Raw genomic sequence first — 16,673 nt, 5'->3', positions numbered from 1 at the left:
TCCATCACACCCCATCATGATTCGACTACTTAACATGTTGCATTCCTATCATGCCAGACATCTGGAAGGATGCTATATTGGAGCAACAAGCCAGATGCTAAAGACAAGATTTAATTTACATAGACATCACATGAAGAAAGTCAGTGCCAGCCAGGATTCCACCCACCCCTGTGGGGCAGAACTTTATAAAACCAGAAACTGTACCAGTGATTTCATAGTAAGAATCCTTAAGGTAACTTTAAAACAATACAGGAACGTAAGACCTTTAAAGTCAGAATGATTGAATATTTTGACACACAGCAGACAGGACTTAACAAGGATCTGGGTTTTCTAGCCCATTATAAACCATAAAGTTGTATTGCTCTGTTTGTCACACTCCTCTCACCTATCCACCCCCATCCTGTTAGACTATCACTGAAATGCTTTGATGTTCCCATGCATGTCTCCTTTCCACCCCACCCTGTTAGACTGTCACTGAAGTGCTTTGATGTTTCACTTATATATAATGTCATCTACCACATTTGCTTATTTCCGATCTGACGAAGAAGGCCAACCTTTGAAAGCTAATCAAGAAATGTATTATCCAATAAAAAATGTATCATCTTATTTTCTTTTCCATGTTTTATTTTGTTTTATTTCTATTGATTAACGTTAAAAGTGGACTAACACAGCTACCACACCTCTTTATACTGGTTAGAAACAGCTCATTTTTTTTTGCTAAAAGTGGACTTTGCTGGTTTTGGAATTAGCCCTTCAATTTGACTATTTTATCAACCATCTTGGTAGTGGCAACCACAATCCTATTTAGAAAAATTCTACACTAATATAACAAGACAAGCCATTGCACAGCTAGTGACATGATTGTTTGTTTTATGAACTGTTTCCAAGCATTCACACAAAGCCATCATCATGCAGCAGTTTGTTTTCTCTTGAAGTACTACATTTGGTGATACAGTTCTAAAATCCCTGTATTTTCACAAATTTGTGAAGCTTCAGCAATTGCATGAAGGCACACAAAACCAGAAAAAAGCTTTTTAAAGACAAGCTTGAGGGTACTCCTTTAATATAGGGATGCATCATTTGTTGTGCTTTAAGAGCAGGAATGCCCCCAGGAGGTTTGATAGAGAACATGAGACGGCATGATGTCAAAAAGTTGAAGCCACTTAAGTTAATCTAAGTTTCCTCTTCCCCGCGCAGCCATCGTTCTGCGTACACTCAAAACATTGCAAACAAACCTATGAGCTGCTGCATCCATGTCATACTTTATTGTTGGTAGTATTTTTATTTAATCTTACTTATATTTTCAAACATGCCAGCTTATGAAGCATACGGATGTACACAGAGGAAGTATAAAAATGGAATAATTTTTCATATGTAATTTGTTATAATCGCAATTAGTGTGTCATTTGGAGGACTAGTTATAGGGAAGCATACGGATGTACACAGAGGAAGTATAAAAATGGAATAATTTTTCATATGTATTTGTTATAAATTGTAATTAGTGTGTCATTTGGAGGGACTAGTTATAGGGACACCCTAGCATGTGTTATATTCGTGCAGAGATTTCCTTTTCTCCTGGTAAAGGGCCACTAAAACAGACACCATGTTAGGAGAATCAGGTGCTCAACATTCAGAGTTTCTATCTATCTTTCTAAATGTGCCAACATTTTCCAGTTCTGTGAAATATTTTTTCTCTACTTTAAGTCAGTTTTCAACAGTATTTTCTCAGTTATTACCCAAATTTAATTAATATGTTTTTGATGTTACTGAATTCTATTATTCTGTCTCACTGTATTTCCAGTTTTGGCACAGTATAAGTCATCACAGGGACAAAATATAAGACAACCAATGGACTGCATTAGGGCTTATAGTCCATTTAGTTATGTTTAAACAAATGAAAGACCTGCATAAAAGAAAATATTTTTTATTATTTTGACTTATGAAAGCCACTTGTCCCTCAAACATGATCAAAACAGAGTAATCCATTTGTACACAAGAGATGAAGTGAAGATGTGATTCCATGTACCCTATTGAAAGGAGAGTTTTTAATTTTACTTCCAATCTTTATAATACCAGGCTTCCCAAGGCAGATTACAACAGTTAAGATGAATCGATCAGTACACGGAATATCCTCACTGAAATTTGGCCATGCATTACTGTATTGTATAGAACTGTGTAGAAAAATGAGCACAAAATACAGCCTTTTAAGTTATGTTTCCACCACCTACAATAATTTTTGAAGCTGTTTTAGTGATATTCAGTTTTGAGTTCATGATATTTATACCTACATATTAGACATTTTCAAATAAACTGTGAAATAATTAAAAATAAAATCTTTTGTCCTCTACCTTTTAAGGCACTGCCTATCCAACTAGAACAACTTTTGACTTTTTACAGATGGACCACGCATAGGCAGTCCATTATTTCTAATAATTTTTTTTTTTTTTAAATTTATAAATTTTATTGAAAACAAAATATCACAACTGTGTTATAACATGACTTAACATTGCATTTCTCATAATATTGTAACAATGCTCATCTGTATTTTATACATTTTTCCCCCCCCCATCCCTCCTCCACCCCCCTCCCTCTCCTCCCACTCCTCCCCCCCTTCTTTAATCCTCAGGATATCGTATCAATTTCTTCTTTCCCCGTATCTTTCAAAAGTTCCTGCAATCGTGTCCATTCTTTTGCTTCAGAGTTGTATCTCCCTATTCTTTTATCTGTTAATTTGTCCAGCTCTATGAGCTCCCTTAACTTAACCTTCCAATCAGTCTTTGTGGGCCCCAATTTACTTTTCCAATGGCGTGCTATACCCGTTTTCGCTGCTGCGAGCCCTATCCGCTTAACTCTTTGTTGCCATTTTGCCCTCTATGGTTTCCCCAACCAAGTAAGCACCATTTAGGTTCATGTGGAAAGGGAATCTCCAAGACCATTGATAATTCGTTCACAATTTCTTTCCAATACTCTTGTATCTGGTACACTCCCACCATATATGATAAAATGTACCTTTCCCTTTCCCACACCGCCAACATTCCGCAGAGGCCCCTGGATACATTTTATTAATTTTTTCTGGCGTATAATACCATCTACTTAGTATCTTGTAGGCATTTTCTTTGATCAACACACATATTGATGTTTTCTTAACTTCAATACACACCCTCCTCCATTCGGCCTCACTTAATGTCTGACCCATGTCTTTTTCCCATGCTTCCATAAAAGCATGTTTTCTGAAATCTTGGCCCCGGAGATGACCATATATCTTGGAAATTCCCCTGCCTGACACATCTATTTCTCCCCATAAATTTTCGAATTCTCATGGTCTACTGGTGGGTGTTTTATCCATTTTTCTGATATGATAAAGTGTTGACTTGTATGTATGCGTATTTATCTGTCTCTTGTAAATCGTATTTCTCTTGGAGCTCTTCAAATGTCCTCATGTGCCCTCCATCCATAAAGTCACGAAATCTGATCAAACCTTTCTGAAACCATGTGGAGAAGACCCTCGATTCTTTCCCCGCTGGGAATCCCTCCTCCTGCGTAATCCACGCATATGAGGATCTCTGTTGTCCTCCCCCTTAATTTATTTTTTAGGGTTCCCCAGAGAGTTAACAAGTGTGTTATAAACGGGTTTAAAGTCATTTTCCCATAATTTTGTTCTGGGATGGAGGCCCATAAGAGTCCCTCCAGGTATCCCTCTCTGACAAACACTTGCTCTAATGTGGTTATGCGTGACAGATCTACCTTACACCATTCTGCTATTTGTGTGATTTGTCCTGCCCAGTAATACCATTGCATGTTTGGCATTTCTCTCCCTCCTTCCTGTACTCTTCCCCACATTATCCTCTTGGATAGCTAGCCGGTTTCCGCCCCCAAGCAAATTTCCCTAGTTCTGATTGCAATCTTGTCAACTCCCTATTTGGTACTAGGATGGGTAGTGTTTGAAACAAAAATAGAAGTCTCGGCAGGATATTCATTTTTATTACTGCTATCCGCCCCCACCACGATAACCAACCTGACCCCCATCTATTCAAGTCCCTCCTCACTGACCTAAGCAGGGGCTCATAATTCCAGGCATATAGATTCTGTAAATCTTTGGTAATTTTATTCCTAGGTACCGGAATCCCAATTCCGTTATTTTAAAACTGCACTTTTCCTTCAAGTAGGTGCATTCTGCCTCTGTTATTGTAATACCCATTATTCAGATTTATCATAATTTACTTTAAATCCTGCTTGTCTCCCATATACTTCAAGTTCTTTAATTATGATAGGTAGAGTGTGTATCGGTTGGCCCACGTAAAATAGAATGTCATCAGCGAATAATGCTAATTTTTTTACTGTTGCTTTCAATAGCGTTTGCTATTGTTTGGGTGTACTTATGACTCCGCCTACTGGCTTCAACCCATATAATGGGCTAGATAGCCTTGTACCATCTCCTGTTCTCAATCTAACCTCCTTGGAATGCTCCTACAACATTTCTAGAGAGGAACTGTCTTTTACAATGATGCATAGCTCATTCCATTTTGTGGGTCACAGTGGCTTAAGAAAATCATAGTCTACAACATCAATGAAGATGGTACTGTCTCCCTCATTTTCTTCACAATTGACAATAACAATAACTACTAAAGACTGCTTACCTTCTTCGCCTTTTGCATTCTTCATATGGAACTGTAAGAAAATATCTTCTGTTGAATACTTCCTCAAGCGGCCTAAAACATCAGATTAAAGTTTTCTCTCTTTTTAACTTGCATATATCAAACTACTTAAATGTTCCAGTTTTGATGAGGTTGCTTACTTATAATTATAGAGAAGAAAACCTTCCACAATTAAAATGTGAACATGAGCTCCATCCTGATCGTCACTTGGGATCGCTGTTGCATACTCTTGAACTGACGTCTGGGACCTCTTGGGGTTTTTGAGCCAAGAATACACTCTTCTCATCATTGCTTCCATATCGAGAGCGTCAAGCACTTAAGAAAATGAAGGAGCCAAGAGAGTCATTTCAGACAGAGGCTTTCTATGCTTTGTCATATTTCACTTACTGATGCCATTCCTTTCCTTCCTGTCTATCCAGCTGCACAGAGAGACTGTAACAAGCCCTAAAAGTTTCCAATTCATGCAAGAGGAAGATGGAATTTAAATCTGAGTTCTTTTACACAGTCCTACACTGGTGAAAAGGCACAGGCAAGTACAAAAATCAGCAGGAGAGCCATGTTCTCAAAAGCAGGTTTGTTGTACTGCACAATCTAGCACCTTGGTGTCAAAGCTATGTTCTGCAAGAACAACACTGAATATTTTACAGCCTTATTATAAGCATATTAATAGCTTTCTACAATGAAACATATTGGGTTTCTATGCCTAGAGCTGAGTTTTGCATTGATCAGTGCCATCATAAATAAAAAGCTTCTGCTGGAAATGAGAGGTCCCCAAGATGCTGCCAACCATGTTGAACTTGTCCTGAGTTCTTTCACAGTAGACAAGTGTTTCTGTACCCACATTATTGTTAAGTGGCTGTATTCAAGGCCTGGGTTGAGAACTCCTGCTATAAGGGTATTCAGGATGGGTGAGAGCATCTTAGCTCTGCGTTCCCAGGCTACATCTACTGGAGCACAATTTTTCCTTTGATTTACTTGTAAGTGCCTGGTGAAATATCAAGATGCTGGGTATGTATGTATTCTGGGAGCCCAAACTTTTTAAAATGTTCTTAATAAGTAAATTACCTTCTGAAGGTCCCACTTGACTTATAGGAGGTTGTGCACATCATTGTGTTGCTATATTTAACATAGAGGGGCATTTTCGAAAGGACGTCCAAGTCAGGAATAGGGATGTCCACATCAGGACATCCCAAATGGACATCATCTCGCATGTATTTTTGACAGGATATACGTCGCGATGTCCTGTTCGAAAATACATCAGATGGATGTCCGTGTGCTGGAGATGTCCAGCATGAAACAGCCACTTTACAAACTGGAACATCCAAGTTATGAATGGGGGGAAGCAAGGGACATGGATGTTTATGGCAGCTTTCTTAGAAAATGGCGATGCAGAGCAGAGGGGCAGCCTCAACAAATTTTCATTAATCCAAGGAGCCAGCGTCTAAAGACCTTTCTCGCTTCTCTTTTCCCACCCTTCCAACATTGTCCCAGTGAAGATTTTTTGGGTGAGGGGTTTGGAATCCCCTCCCAGTTTAGCAGTAGCTCTTTTATAAATTGACTTACTAAGATTTACTTTTCCTATTTTGTGCCTGTGGGGAAAAAAACTTTATCAGTTCCTTAAGATGCCTCTGCTAATCACATTGCAGAAGTCATAGTCTCCCCTTCCTAAAGCATGCTGGTCAGGGCATAATTGAAACAAAGAAGCATTTGCCTCTCTGTTTCATCTATCTAGCCTGGGTCCCAAACAGTTTCTCTCTCTTACCTTCCTCCAGTCTCTTCTCATAACCCCCCAGTTTTCACTCAGCCTCTTTCACAACCCCCCTCCAGCCTTCCCCTAGTCTCTTGCATGCTTCCCTTCCCGCCTTCACTCATTGCTCACAGCACTGCCTGAAACTGCTTTCTCTCCACCCTGCACGGTGATTGGGCATAACGTCTGAGCCGTGCGGTACAGGAAGTTGGGGACGTCTTGCAGTTTCAAGTCTCACGAGACTTCACGAACATCCTGCACCAAACAGCTCAAGTATATGCACAGCCTGATCGCCGCACAGGGTGGAAGAAGCAGTTACAGGCAATGCTGAAGAATGAAAAAAAAATATATATATATATATTGGGGGGTATGAAATCCCGGGCACCAATTTCTAGGTGCCATGGTGAACTGGTGCCCTGGTGTAGTGGACTATAAACCAAGGAACCAGGTTCAAATCCACTTTAACTCTTATTTTGTAACTGTGAGCTCTCCAGGAACAAAAAAATAATACCTACTCTACCTGAATGTACACCACTTCAACAGCCTTCAGGCTTGCAGGTTGTTTATATATTTAGGTACAGTATGTATTTTTCTGTTCCTGGAAGATTCACAATTAAAAAAAAAGAAAATTAAGAGTTAAAATGGGATTTGAACCTAGGTCCCATGGTTTAGAGTCCATTACACAAACTACTACGCAATTCCTCAGACTTGCTTCCTCCTTTCTAAAGAATGCCTATAATACCTGAAGCTGTCATGAAGTCTGCTATCCCCTTTCAGTTTCACTTTCAGGGGAGAGGGACGGGGACAGCAACCACTAGGGGATTAAGAAATAGTGGAATTAGAAAAGGTGCAGAGAAGGACGACGAAAATGATAAAGGTGATGGGACGACTTCCCTATGAGGAAGGGCTAAAGCGGCTAAGGCTCTTCAGCTTGGAGAAAAGGCGGCTGAGGGGAGATATGATAGAGGTCTATAAAATAATGAGTGGAGCTGAACATTTAGATGTGAAGCGTCTGTTTACGCTTTCCAAAAATACTAGCACTAGGGGGCATGCGATAAAGCGACAAAGTAGTAAATTTAAAATGAATCTGAGAAAATATTTCTTCACTCAACGTGTAATTAAACTCTGGAATTCATTGCCGAAGAATGTGGTAAAGGCAGTTAGCTTAGCAGAGTTTAAAAAAGGTTTGGACGGCTTCCTAAAGGAAAAGTCTATAGACCATTATTAATTGGACTTGGAGAAAATCCACTATTTCTGGGATAAGTAGTATAAAATGTTTAGTACTTTTTTGGGACCTTGCCAGGTATTGTGACCTGGATTGGCCACTGTTGGAAACAGTGTCCCAGTATGACAATACTTAGGTACTACTTATGTGTCATGCCTTAATTCCTCCATGGACCAGCTGTTCAATCAAAGAACCTGTTTTGTACCCTTGACCTTCCTGAAACAGGTCTACAAAAAGATGCCCTCTTTTTTAGTCTGGGACGTTTATGCCCGTTCAGTAATCACTGTTGGACATCCTGATTTTGGGCCCTTCCTAGTCCTATCCAAAACACGCCCCCTTGCTATTGGATGTATGGCTGTGTCAGATGTCCATATCCTGCCTTTGCAAAATTGGGATTTGGATATTCCAAGTACATGGACATCCCCTTTCAGCATTTATGACATCCACAACCGAAAATAAGTGCCATAACGTCTTTCATAGGGTTGGGCCTGGTTTTAGTGTGTGGCTTTTTCTTTTCCGTCTTTTGCTTTACGACCACTATTTCCTTGTGAGCTATAGGGCCTTTTACATACAATTGTTTCTGTTTTCACTTTTATTGTCATTTTTAAAATGTATGGTTTGGATATAAGTTTTTCTTGTATTTCATTACTGAAACATGTGATATGTCTCCTGAAATTTGAAACACAATAAAATTAAACAAAAAAATTTGTCACAAAATAAGCTGAAATGTTATTTGATGTTTCAGGAAAAAGGTCATATAGATAAGGAGAACCTAATAGCATTGTGCATTTCACTGGTTAGCTTGTGAATTCTGACCAATTTGAGTGGCATGTAAGAGGGTTAATATCCAGAAACATTCACAGTATGGCAATACAGTGCACTCCATTTACGTGCACGTTGGATAAGCGCATGCTCTGTTTAACTGCATGCCGTACTTCGGTCCTGTTTTTGGCACCATCAATTTCTATGGGGACAAACTTCGGTTTAGCGCACCACTGATAAGTGCAATATTCGCTTATATGCATGGTTTAAGACCGCTCCTCTGCAGGAAAGACTCCGCATAAGCGCACGCACAGAATATGGAAGCTGAATTGGCGCATGACAAAGGGGACAGTAAATTTGAAATCTCGTTGGTTAACTGCCACAGGCAGAATAAGCGAGGAATGTTGTTAGAGTGTACACTGGAGGTTGTCATCGTCGTGCAACTGTAAGGCTTTAATACTAGCTGAACGAATAGAAGTTCTTAAAAAATTAGAAAACAAACAAAGTCAAGCATCTATTGCTAAAGAATATGGTGTCAATCCCAGGTCAAATTTCACGTATCTTGAAGCAGAAAGACCAGCTTCTGGAAGACTGGCAAACAATACAAATCCACACCGGAAACATAAATGGGTGGGAAAAGCTGAGAATGTAGAAGATGCTCTTCTTCGGTGGTTTTCTCAAGTCAGGAGCAGACAGTTTCCTGTCAGTGGTCCACTGCTTACAGTGAAAAACAAGACGCTGATGACTTTGGTGCTGAAAATTAGGTTGTTTCAGTTCTTCTTACCATCTTGAACAAGTTTGCACCTCATGACGTTTCAATGCTGATCAAAACGGTCTCTACTGGCGAGCGATTCCTGATGAACACTTACATTCAAACAAGCCGAAACTACAGGAAGTAAACGTCGAAGGACCGACTGATGATCCTCCTTTGCTGCAATATGGATGGGAGTGAGAAGTTGGAACCACTCGTCATTGGAAAGAGCAAACATCCCTGTTGCTTCAAGAATGTTAAGTGACTTCCTGTGTCATATGAGGCTAATGCAAATTCATGGATGACTGGGGAAATTTGGAAGCAGTGGCTAACGAAGTTATACACTAGAATGCGGGCACAAAAGCGTCAGATTTTGTTGCTTTGTGATAATTGTGCTGCACACAGGGATGATGTCAGGCTGTCTAATGTCAAGGTGTGCTTCCTGCCACCAAACATTACCTCTCTGATCCAACCTATGGATCAGGGCATAATAGCCAATTTCAAACAACATTATCGGGCTCTTGTGCTACGTCATCTGATGAGCGTTATGGATGACCAGACTGGCAAGGATAAACGTGCTGTTGAACTGGCTCGTAATCTATCACTGTTGGATTCCCTACATATGCAGAAAGAAGCCTGGAATCATGTTACACAGGCAACCATTGTGAACTGCTTCAAGCGGGCAAGCTTTGTTAGGGATGTGGAGAGGGATGAAACAGATGCAGCTGTTGCAAACGCGTCAGATGAACAGGCTACTGACATCCCAGCCGGTGTTACTGAAGAGGAGTTTCATCACTACGTAGCTGTTGATTACGATCTACAACAGCTGAAGGCAGCACTAATGTCGAGATATGCGCCTACACGCAGGCAACGGCTGATGATGAAACAGATGATGAAATGAGCAGCGAGGCACATGCTGACGAAATTCAACAACCTCCTGTCACTTTTGCAAGAGCGCTGGAGAGTCTCAACACCATGCGGGTCTATCTGGAGGCCACTGGATGTCAGTGCTATGACAGTTTTTACCATCTAGCAGACGTAGTCTATGGAACTCACAGTCACAAGAGTGTACAGAGGACTATGACTGATTACGTCAAGTCAAGTCAGTTAACGGAGACTGTATAACGTAAGTTAACGGAGACTGTATAGTGTACGTATAATAAACAGTACTGTACATATGTTTATCAGATGTCAAGCTTCTTTGGGTCACAACGGTTAAGTGCACGCTCCGGTTAACTACATGTATTTCTTTGGTCTCAGACCCTTGGACTTAAGCGGATTGCACTATACTTAGCAAAAATGGTCTGGCCATTTCTCTCAGCTTCTCTGGGCCTCTAGCTAAACTATAACCGACTTCTACTGAAGCTACAGTGCTGTGAGCCTTCATGCGAACTTTTCCCCATTTTATATCTCACCTATTTATACAGATTTCATATCCACAAATCCACACAGAATGCTTAAAGCATTCCATCAGTAAATTGGCCTCCTCTGTTTATAAGCCATCATACTGACAGTCTTTGGCCAGGGGACAGATCATGGAAATCCCGGAGTCTGGTTTATCACCATTATGTGATGTCCGATACTTCTACCTGGGCATGGACTGTGGGCACTGCCTCTACTACATTTTATTTATTTTTGTTACATTTGTACCCTGCGCTTTCCCACTCATGGCAGGCTCAATGCAGCTTACATGGGGCAATGGAGGGTTAAGTGACTTGCCCAGAGTCACAAGGAGCTGCCTGTGCCGGGAATTGAACTCAGTTCCTCAGTTCCCCAGGACCAAAGTCCACCACCCTAACCACTAGGCCACTCCTCCACTCCATCCACAGCCCAAGGAGCAGCAGCCAAGCTTGGGAACTGAATCCCTGGTTTTTGACATGGCAGGATGGTTGCAAGGATTTCTTTTGTTTGTTTTTCACATTACAGCAAAATTCTTCTTGATTTTCACAAAAACCTTCAGGCAGTGTACTTGAAATAGCCTACGCTGCCTCCCCATATAAATTCCTGTACTCCACCCTTAGCTAGGAATTCAAGAATAATGCTTCTAAATTCACAGCAGGTATTCACAAGTCTTGGCACTACCCCTAGAACTGACATTTACTCATCCTCATACCATGTTGCTATAAGATTCCTCATGGAATGCACCAAACCAATTTAAATGTGATTTTCTCCTTTTGAGGGTGTGTAGTCCTGTATATAGCTTCTATATACCCTCAGGAAGTATTGCAGCCTAGCCAACTATTTGAATCAGCTAGATTAAAAAGGTTCATTAAATTTACTATTAACATTGTTCAAGTAGTGATCTTGTAATTCTCTTGAACGCTGGTTTCTGAAAATATCACATTATTACCTAACACATAACTGGTGCATGGTTACCCTGCTCAGGAGTGAAGTTAATTACTATCACAGTCGGAAATGGAAGTAACCTGATAGAGCAGCAGGTTCAAATCCTGCTGTGGCTTGTTTGTGACCAGTGCTTTTTTTGTGCCGGTACAGCGTACCAGAACCTTTTTTCTGAGGGCCGGCTCACCTGCCAGCCCTCAGCTCCCAGACTTTCCGTTCTGCCCCCTGCAAATCTTCTATTTACTCAAAGTCGTAGCAGAGAACCGGCGGCAATGAAAGCAGCAAGCAGGCAGGCTCGCCTCCTCATTGCTTCCCTGCCCTCTCAGCATCCCGTCTTCCTCTGATGTAATTTCCTTTCCGCGAGGGCGGGACGTTGAAAGGGCAGGGAAGTGACGAGGAGGCGAGCCTGCCTGCTTGCTGCTTTCACTGCCGCCGGTTCGCCGCCACAACTTCGGGTAAATAGAAGATTTGCAGGGGGCAGAACGGAAAGTCGGGGAGCTGAGGGTGGGCAGGTGGGGATGGGTTGGAATGATCTCAGGGGCAGGTGGAGGCTGGGGTGAGTCACTGGACATGGAAGGGAGGGGGAGGATAGGGGGCAAAGGAGAATCGCTGGACATGGAGGGGAGGGCAGGCGAGAGAGGAGAATCTCTGGACATGGATGGGAAGGAAGGATAAGGGCAAAGGAGAATCGCTGAACATGGATGGGATGGGAGGGCAGGGGAGAGAGGGGAGTTGCTGGACATGGATGGATGTAGGGGACGGCAGGAGAAATGCTGGACATGGATGGAGGAGAGGGAAGACAGGAAGGAGATGCACATGGATGGAGGGGAGGGGAAGGGAGAGAGGAGAAATGCTGGACAGGGATGGGATGGGAGGGCAGGGGAGAGAGGAGAATCGCTGGACATGGATGGGAGGGAAGAAAAGGAGCAAAGGAGAATCGTTGGACATGGATGGGAGGGGAGAATAGGAGCAAAGGAGAATTGCTGGACATGGATGAGAGGCCAGGGGAGAATCGCTGGACATGGGTGGGAGGGGAGGGAAGGGAAGGGAGACAGGAGAATCGCTGGACATGGATGGAGGGAAGGATAGGGGCAAGGAAGAATTGCTGGACATGGATGGGAGGGGAGGACAGGGAAGAGAGGAGAGTTGCTGGGCATGGATGGATGGAGGGGAGGGCAGGAGAAATGCTGAACATGGATGGAGGAGAGGGAAGACAGGAAGGAGATGCACATGGATGGAGGGGAAGGGAGAGAGGAGAAATGCTGGACATGGATGGAGTGGAGGGCAGGGAAGAGAAATGTTGGAGGGAAGGAAAGACAGACAGAGGAAGGAGATGCACACGGATGGAGGGGAAGGGAGAGGAGAAATGCTGGACTTGGATGGAGTAGACGGAAGACAGAGGAAGGAGATGCACATGGATGGTGGGGAGGGGAGCGAGGAGAAATGCTGGACATGGATGGAGAGGAGGAAAAAGGAAGTGAGATGAACATGGATGGAGGAGAGGGGGAGAGGAGAAATGCTGTACATGGATGGAGGGGATGGAAGACAGAAGAGGAGATGCACATGGATTTAGGGGAGATGAGAAATTCTGGACACGGATGGAGGGGAGAGAGTTGAAATGCTGGACATGGATGGAGGGGAGTGGAGGAAGCGAGATGAACATGGATGGAGGGGAGGAGAGAGGAGAAATGCTGGACATGGATGGATGAGAGGGAAGAGAGAGGAAGGAGATGCATATGGATGGAGGCGAGGGAAGAATAGGAAGGAGATGCATACTGACGGAGATGAGGCAAAGGGAAAAGAGGATAAAAACTGCACATGGATGGAGAAAATAGATAAAAACTGGATCCACTCTATACCTCCTCCAGTCAAGTCTGTGGAGGACCCAGCTTTTACCTATGGATGTAGAGCAAGAAATGAAGAAGAAAGGAGGAAAGTAAAGAAATAAATGGAAAGGAAGCCCTGGAAACGGAGTTAAGGGAACAGATACAGAGCAGCAGAATCAGAGACTGGGACCGACATGATCAGAAAAACAAAGTCACCAGACAACAAAGGTAGAAAAAAATCATTTTATTTTCATTTTAGTGTTTGGAATATGTCCAATTTGCTATCTTATTTTGCACTGGGTATACTGGAGCTGTAACATCTTACAGAAATTATTTACAATGAAAAAAATTCAAGTTATTTTTTTCTCCTATACTGGTATAATATTTTCAATGATGCCTGTTTATATGCGCCATGGTTGGTATATGGGGTGTGGCTAACATGGGTGTGGCTATCATAGGGGCAGAGCCATAGGTGGTGGGCCTGCCCATAATGAGTACCGGTACCTTTTTTCCTACAAAAAAAGCACTGGTTGTGACCAGTTGTTACCTCCAGTACAAACAAATTGTGAGCCCACCGAGGACAGGGAAAATACTAATTGTATCTGAATGTAACTCACCTTGGGAAAAGGCATGAGATAAGCAAGCTCAAATAAAGCCAATCCATTTGGAGACACTGCGAGTGAATGGTTATCTCAACCATTGTCTGCAATGTCAGGTTTCCATTATGTTAGGAATGACAAGTTAAAAATTGTTTTCTACAGGTTATATGTTCACAATGGCACTTTTATACAAAACAATTCAAGTCTGCAGCCAAGCAGATCAAATAAAGTCCACAAAACTATTTATTCACCACAACTCTGTTACTAAGTAGCTAAGTTACTAAGTAGGGGGGGGGGGCTACTTGGTAGTAAAGTTGATTTGGTTAATAAATAATTTTGTGGACTTTTCTTCCAATAAAAATTGGTGCGAATCCATTTTGGGCCTGAGACCTTACCTCCACCCACTGACTTAGCGGTAAAGTCTCACGCGTTAACCGGGTGGTAATCGTCAGCATGTGTACACTGACGATTACCGCCCAGTTAGAGCCGCATGCCGGAAATTTTCCAGCGCGCATAGTGGACGCGCATAAAAAATGAAATTACCGCCCAGGCCACACAGTAGTTCCAAACTGGCGCACGTACACGCCTACGCAGCTTACTAAAAGGGCCTCTTGAGTCTTTTGGCTCTTCTACATAAACATTTCCCCTTCCTCATGTATCTGTCCCCAATTGATTTTATTTTGTAAACCACAAACTGGGGCTCATTTTCAAAGCACTTACAAAGTTCCATAGTAACCTATGGTAATTTGTAAGTCTAAGTGCTTTGAAAATGAGCTTGCTTGTCACCTTATGGACAATCTGTGGTATATCAAGCAATGGAAAAAAATAAATTAACAAACCCAATATGGCATATCTTATGTTCTTAAGTGCCTTTCATTCCACTTAACTCTAAATCCCACCCTAATTCTGACCCCAGTAATGGTAAAGCTGAATAGTCTAATCGGTTTTAGACATACTGGTGATCTATGAGTGGTTCTCACATTTTAAAATCTTTCAGCTTACCATCGTACTGTTTGAATCCATTCTCATCGACTGCCACTTCAGATTCTGGCTATGGGGAAAAAGATGGATAAAACACTGACTGAGGATGAATGACAGAGAAAGGCTCTTCCAACTATTAGCAACAGTTTAGATAACCTAATAATTCCACAGAAAAGAAGGAAGTATGGTATTGTCTGAGAGTTTCATTTAGTGCAACAGGTTCTTTGGGAAGCGAAGTCAGTGCTGGGCAGACTTCGTAGCTGGACAGATTCAGCTTCTGTAACTGGAGAACCAGGCCGGAGCCGGGCAGACTTCTACAGTTTGTGCCCAGAAAATGGCAAGGACAAATCAAGATCAAAGTATACGTATCATACCTTATACTACGAGCTTATCTTGTTGGGCAGATTGGATGGCCATACAGGTCTGTTGTCATCTACAATGTTACTTTGGGTAAAGCACGATTTCAGACAAATCATATAAGTTCAATGTCATTTATTTGGAAAAGAAAAAGACCCTAAACTTCAAAAACACAGGCCTTTAAAGTCAGTGTTTCATGGCCCTCTCCTGAAGGCATACCTATCCAGTCAGGTTTTCAGGATTTCCACAATGAATATGCATGAGGTAGATTTGTATGCACTAGGTCTCCAAAGTATGCAAATCCATTCTATGTAAATTCATTTCAGATATCCTGATAACCCAAACGGATAGAAGTGCCTCCAGGAGAAAGTTGCAAAACACTTTTAAGCGATTCTTAATTTACGGCTATAAGATCAGAACATCTCATGCTCTTCACTCAACCACACCATCTTCCATTAACTGGACTGGTATAAAATGCTTGCCCATTCAGTAAAAGTGCACCCTTTAGCTGAAGATTACCTTGAAGAAGGAGTCCTGGGAAATAACACTGCAGCAAGGCAGTAGTGGCTGAAGTCTGCATGTCAGGGTCGTCTTCCCGCTATTAGTCATACTAAAGCACAAAACAAATTTTAAAAATAGGTAATTCTAAGCTGTTTAGTATAGTGCTGTCCGGTGTCTAACGTTGCAGAGATCAGCCAGCTTTGTGTATGTAATTTACTCCCTTATCTATGATCAATAAAGCTCACGAGACACAAGGCCCACAAGAGTGAATTTTGAAAGAAAACATTCTGTAGAGTTCTTTAAAAATCTGCTATCATTGGTGCTGTGGACATTCTTATTCCCTCTATACCCCGAAGTTACAGGTATGTAAAGAAAAGAATGGGCTAGAATTTGAAAATGATATCCCGGTGTGCACTTTGGCCAGTTCAACTTCACTTCTTTTCCTCCAAGAAGGAGGAAGGCAATTGAAGCGCTAATTTCCAAAACCCGCTAAGTTCACTTTCAGCACAAAATAAGCTACAGTTTTGCAAGGACAAAGGACATTGTTATCTACCAGTGTAATCAGTTCCTGAGATGAAAAGTGTGTTTGCCATTCATCTGCGGCCAAATGGATGTTAGTTCCAAAACTAGTTAAGTCTTGCATGTTCTTTGGCCTTAATGTGCCAGGTAGTATGGCATGCAGCAGCCAACAATGTGGTATGCCAGTTTTGTCACACGTAACAACATATTTGGATAAACAAGTAACAGAAAAATGTTTTGCAGTTTTAATCTTAGTTCAATATTTTTAATATGTTGCACCTAACACATATATGATTCAATTTCAAGATTTATGAGAAAAGACTGGCACAGAATGAAACGCATAGGTTTTTCTAAAATTAAAAAAAAAATTTTTTTACATATATAACACATAATTAATGCAAGATTTC

General features: G+C 41.7%; 1 protein-coding gene across 7 annotated transcripts in view; it reads right to left on the bottom strand.

Annotated features, from left to right (window-relative positions):
* Positions 1-16,673, bottom strand: part of NMRK1 (nicotinamide riboside kinase 1) — a 55,402-nt gene that overhangs the window by 24,353 nt on the left and 14,376 nt on the right. For 4 of the 7 annotated variants that reach the window (XM_030192348.1, XM_030192349.1, XM_030192350.1 and 1 more), the window contains exons 3-6: positions 15,766-15,856; positions 14,911-14,959; positions 4,796-4,970; positions 4,638-4,709 (exon numbers count right to left, since the gene is read on the bottom strand). In XM_030192348.1, the coding sequence (XP_030048208.1) occupies positions 4,638-4,709; positions 4,796-4,970; positions 14,911-14,959; positions 15,766-15,856 (387 nt within the window). The remainder of the gene's footprint in view (positions 1-4,637; positions 4,710-4,795; positions 4,971-14,910; positions 14,960-15,765; positions 15,857-16,673) is intronic. The other 3 variants (XM_030192354.1, XM_030192355.1, XM_030192351.1) reach the window with 2 other exon arrangements.

Source organism: Microcaecilia unicolor, chromosome 2 (assembly GCF_901765095.1).
Source record: "Microcaecilia unicolor chromosome 2, aMicUni1.1, whole genome shotgun sequence".
Lineage (NCBI taxonomy): Eukaryota > Metazoa > Chordata > Amphibia > Gymnophiona > Siphonopidae > Microcaecilia > Microcaecilia unicolor.
This window is presented reverse-complemented; position numbering and strand designations above follow the sequence as displayed.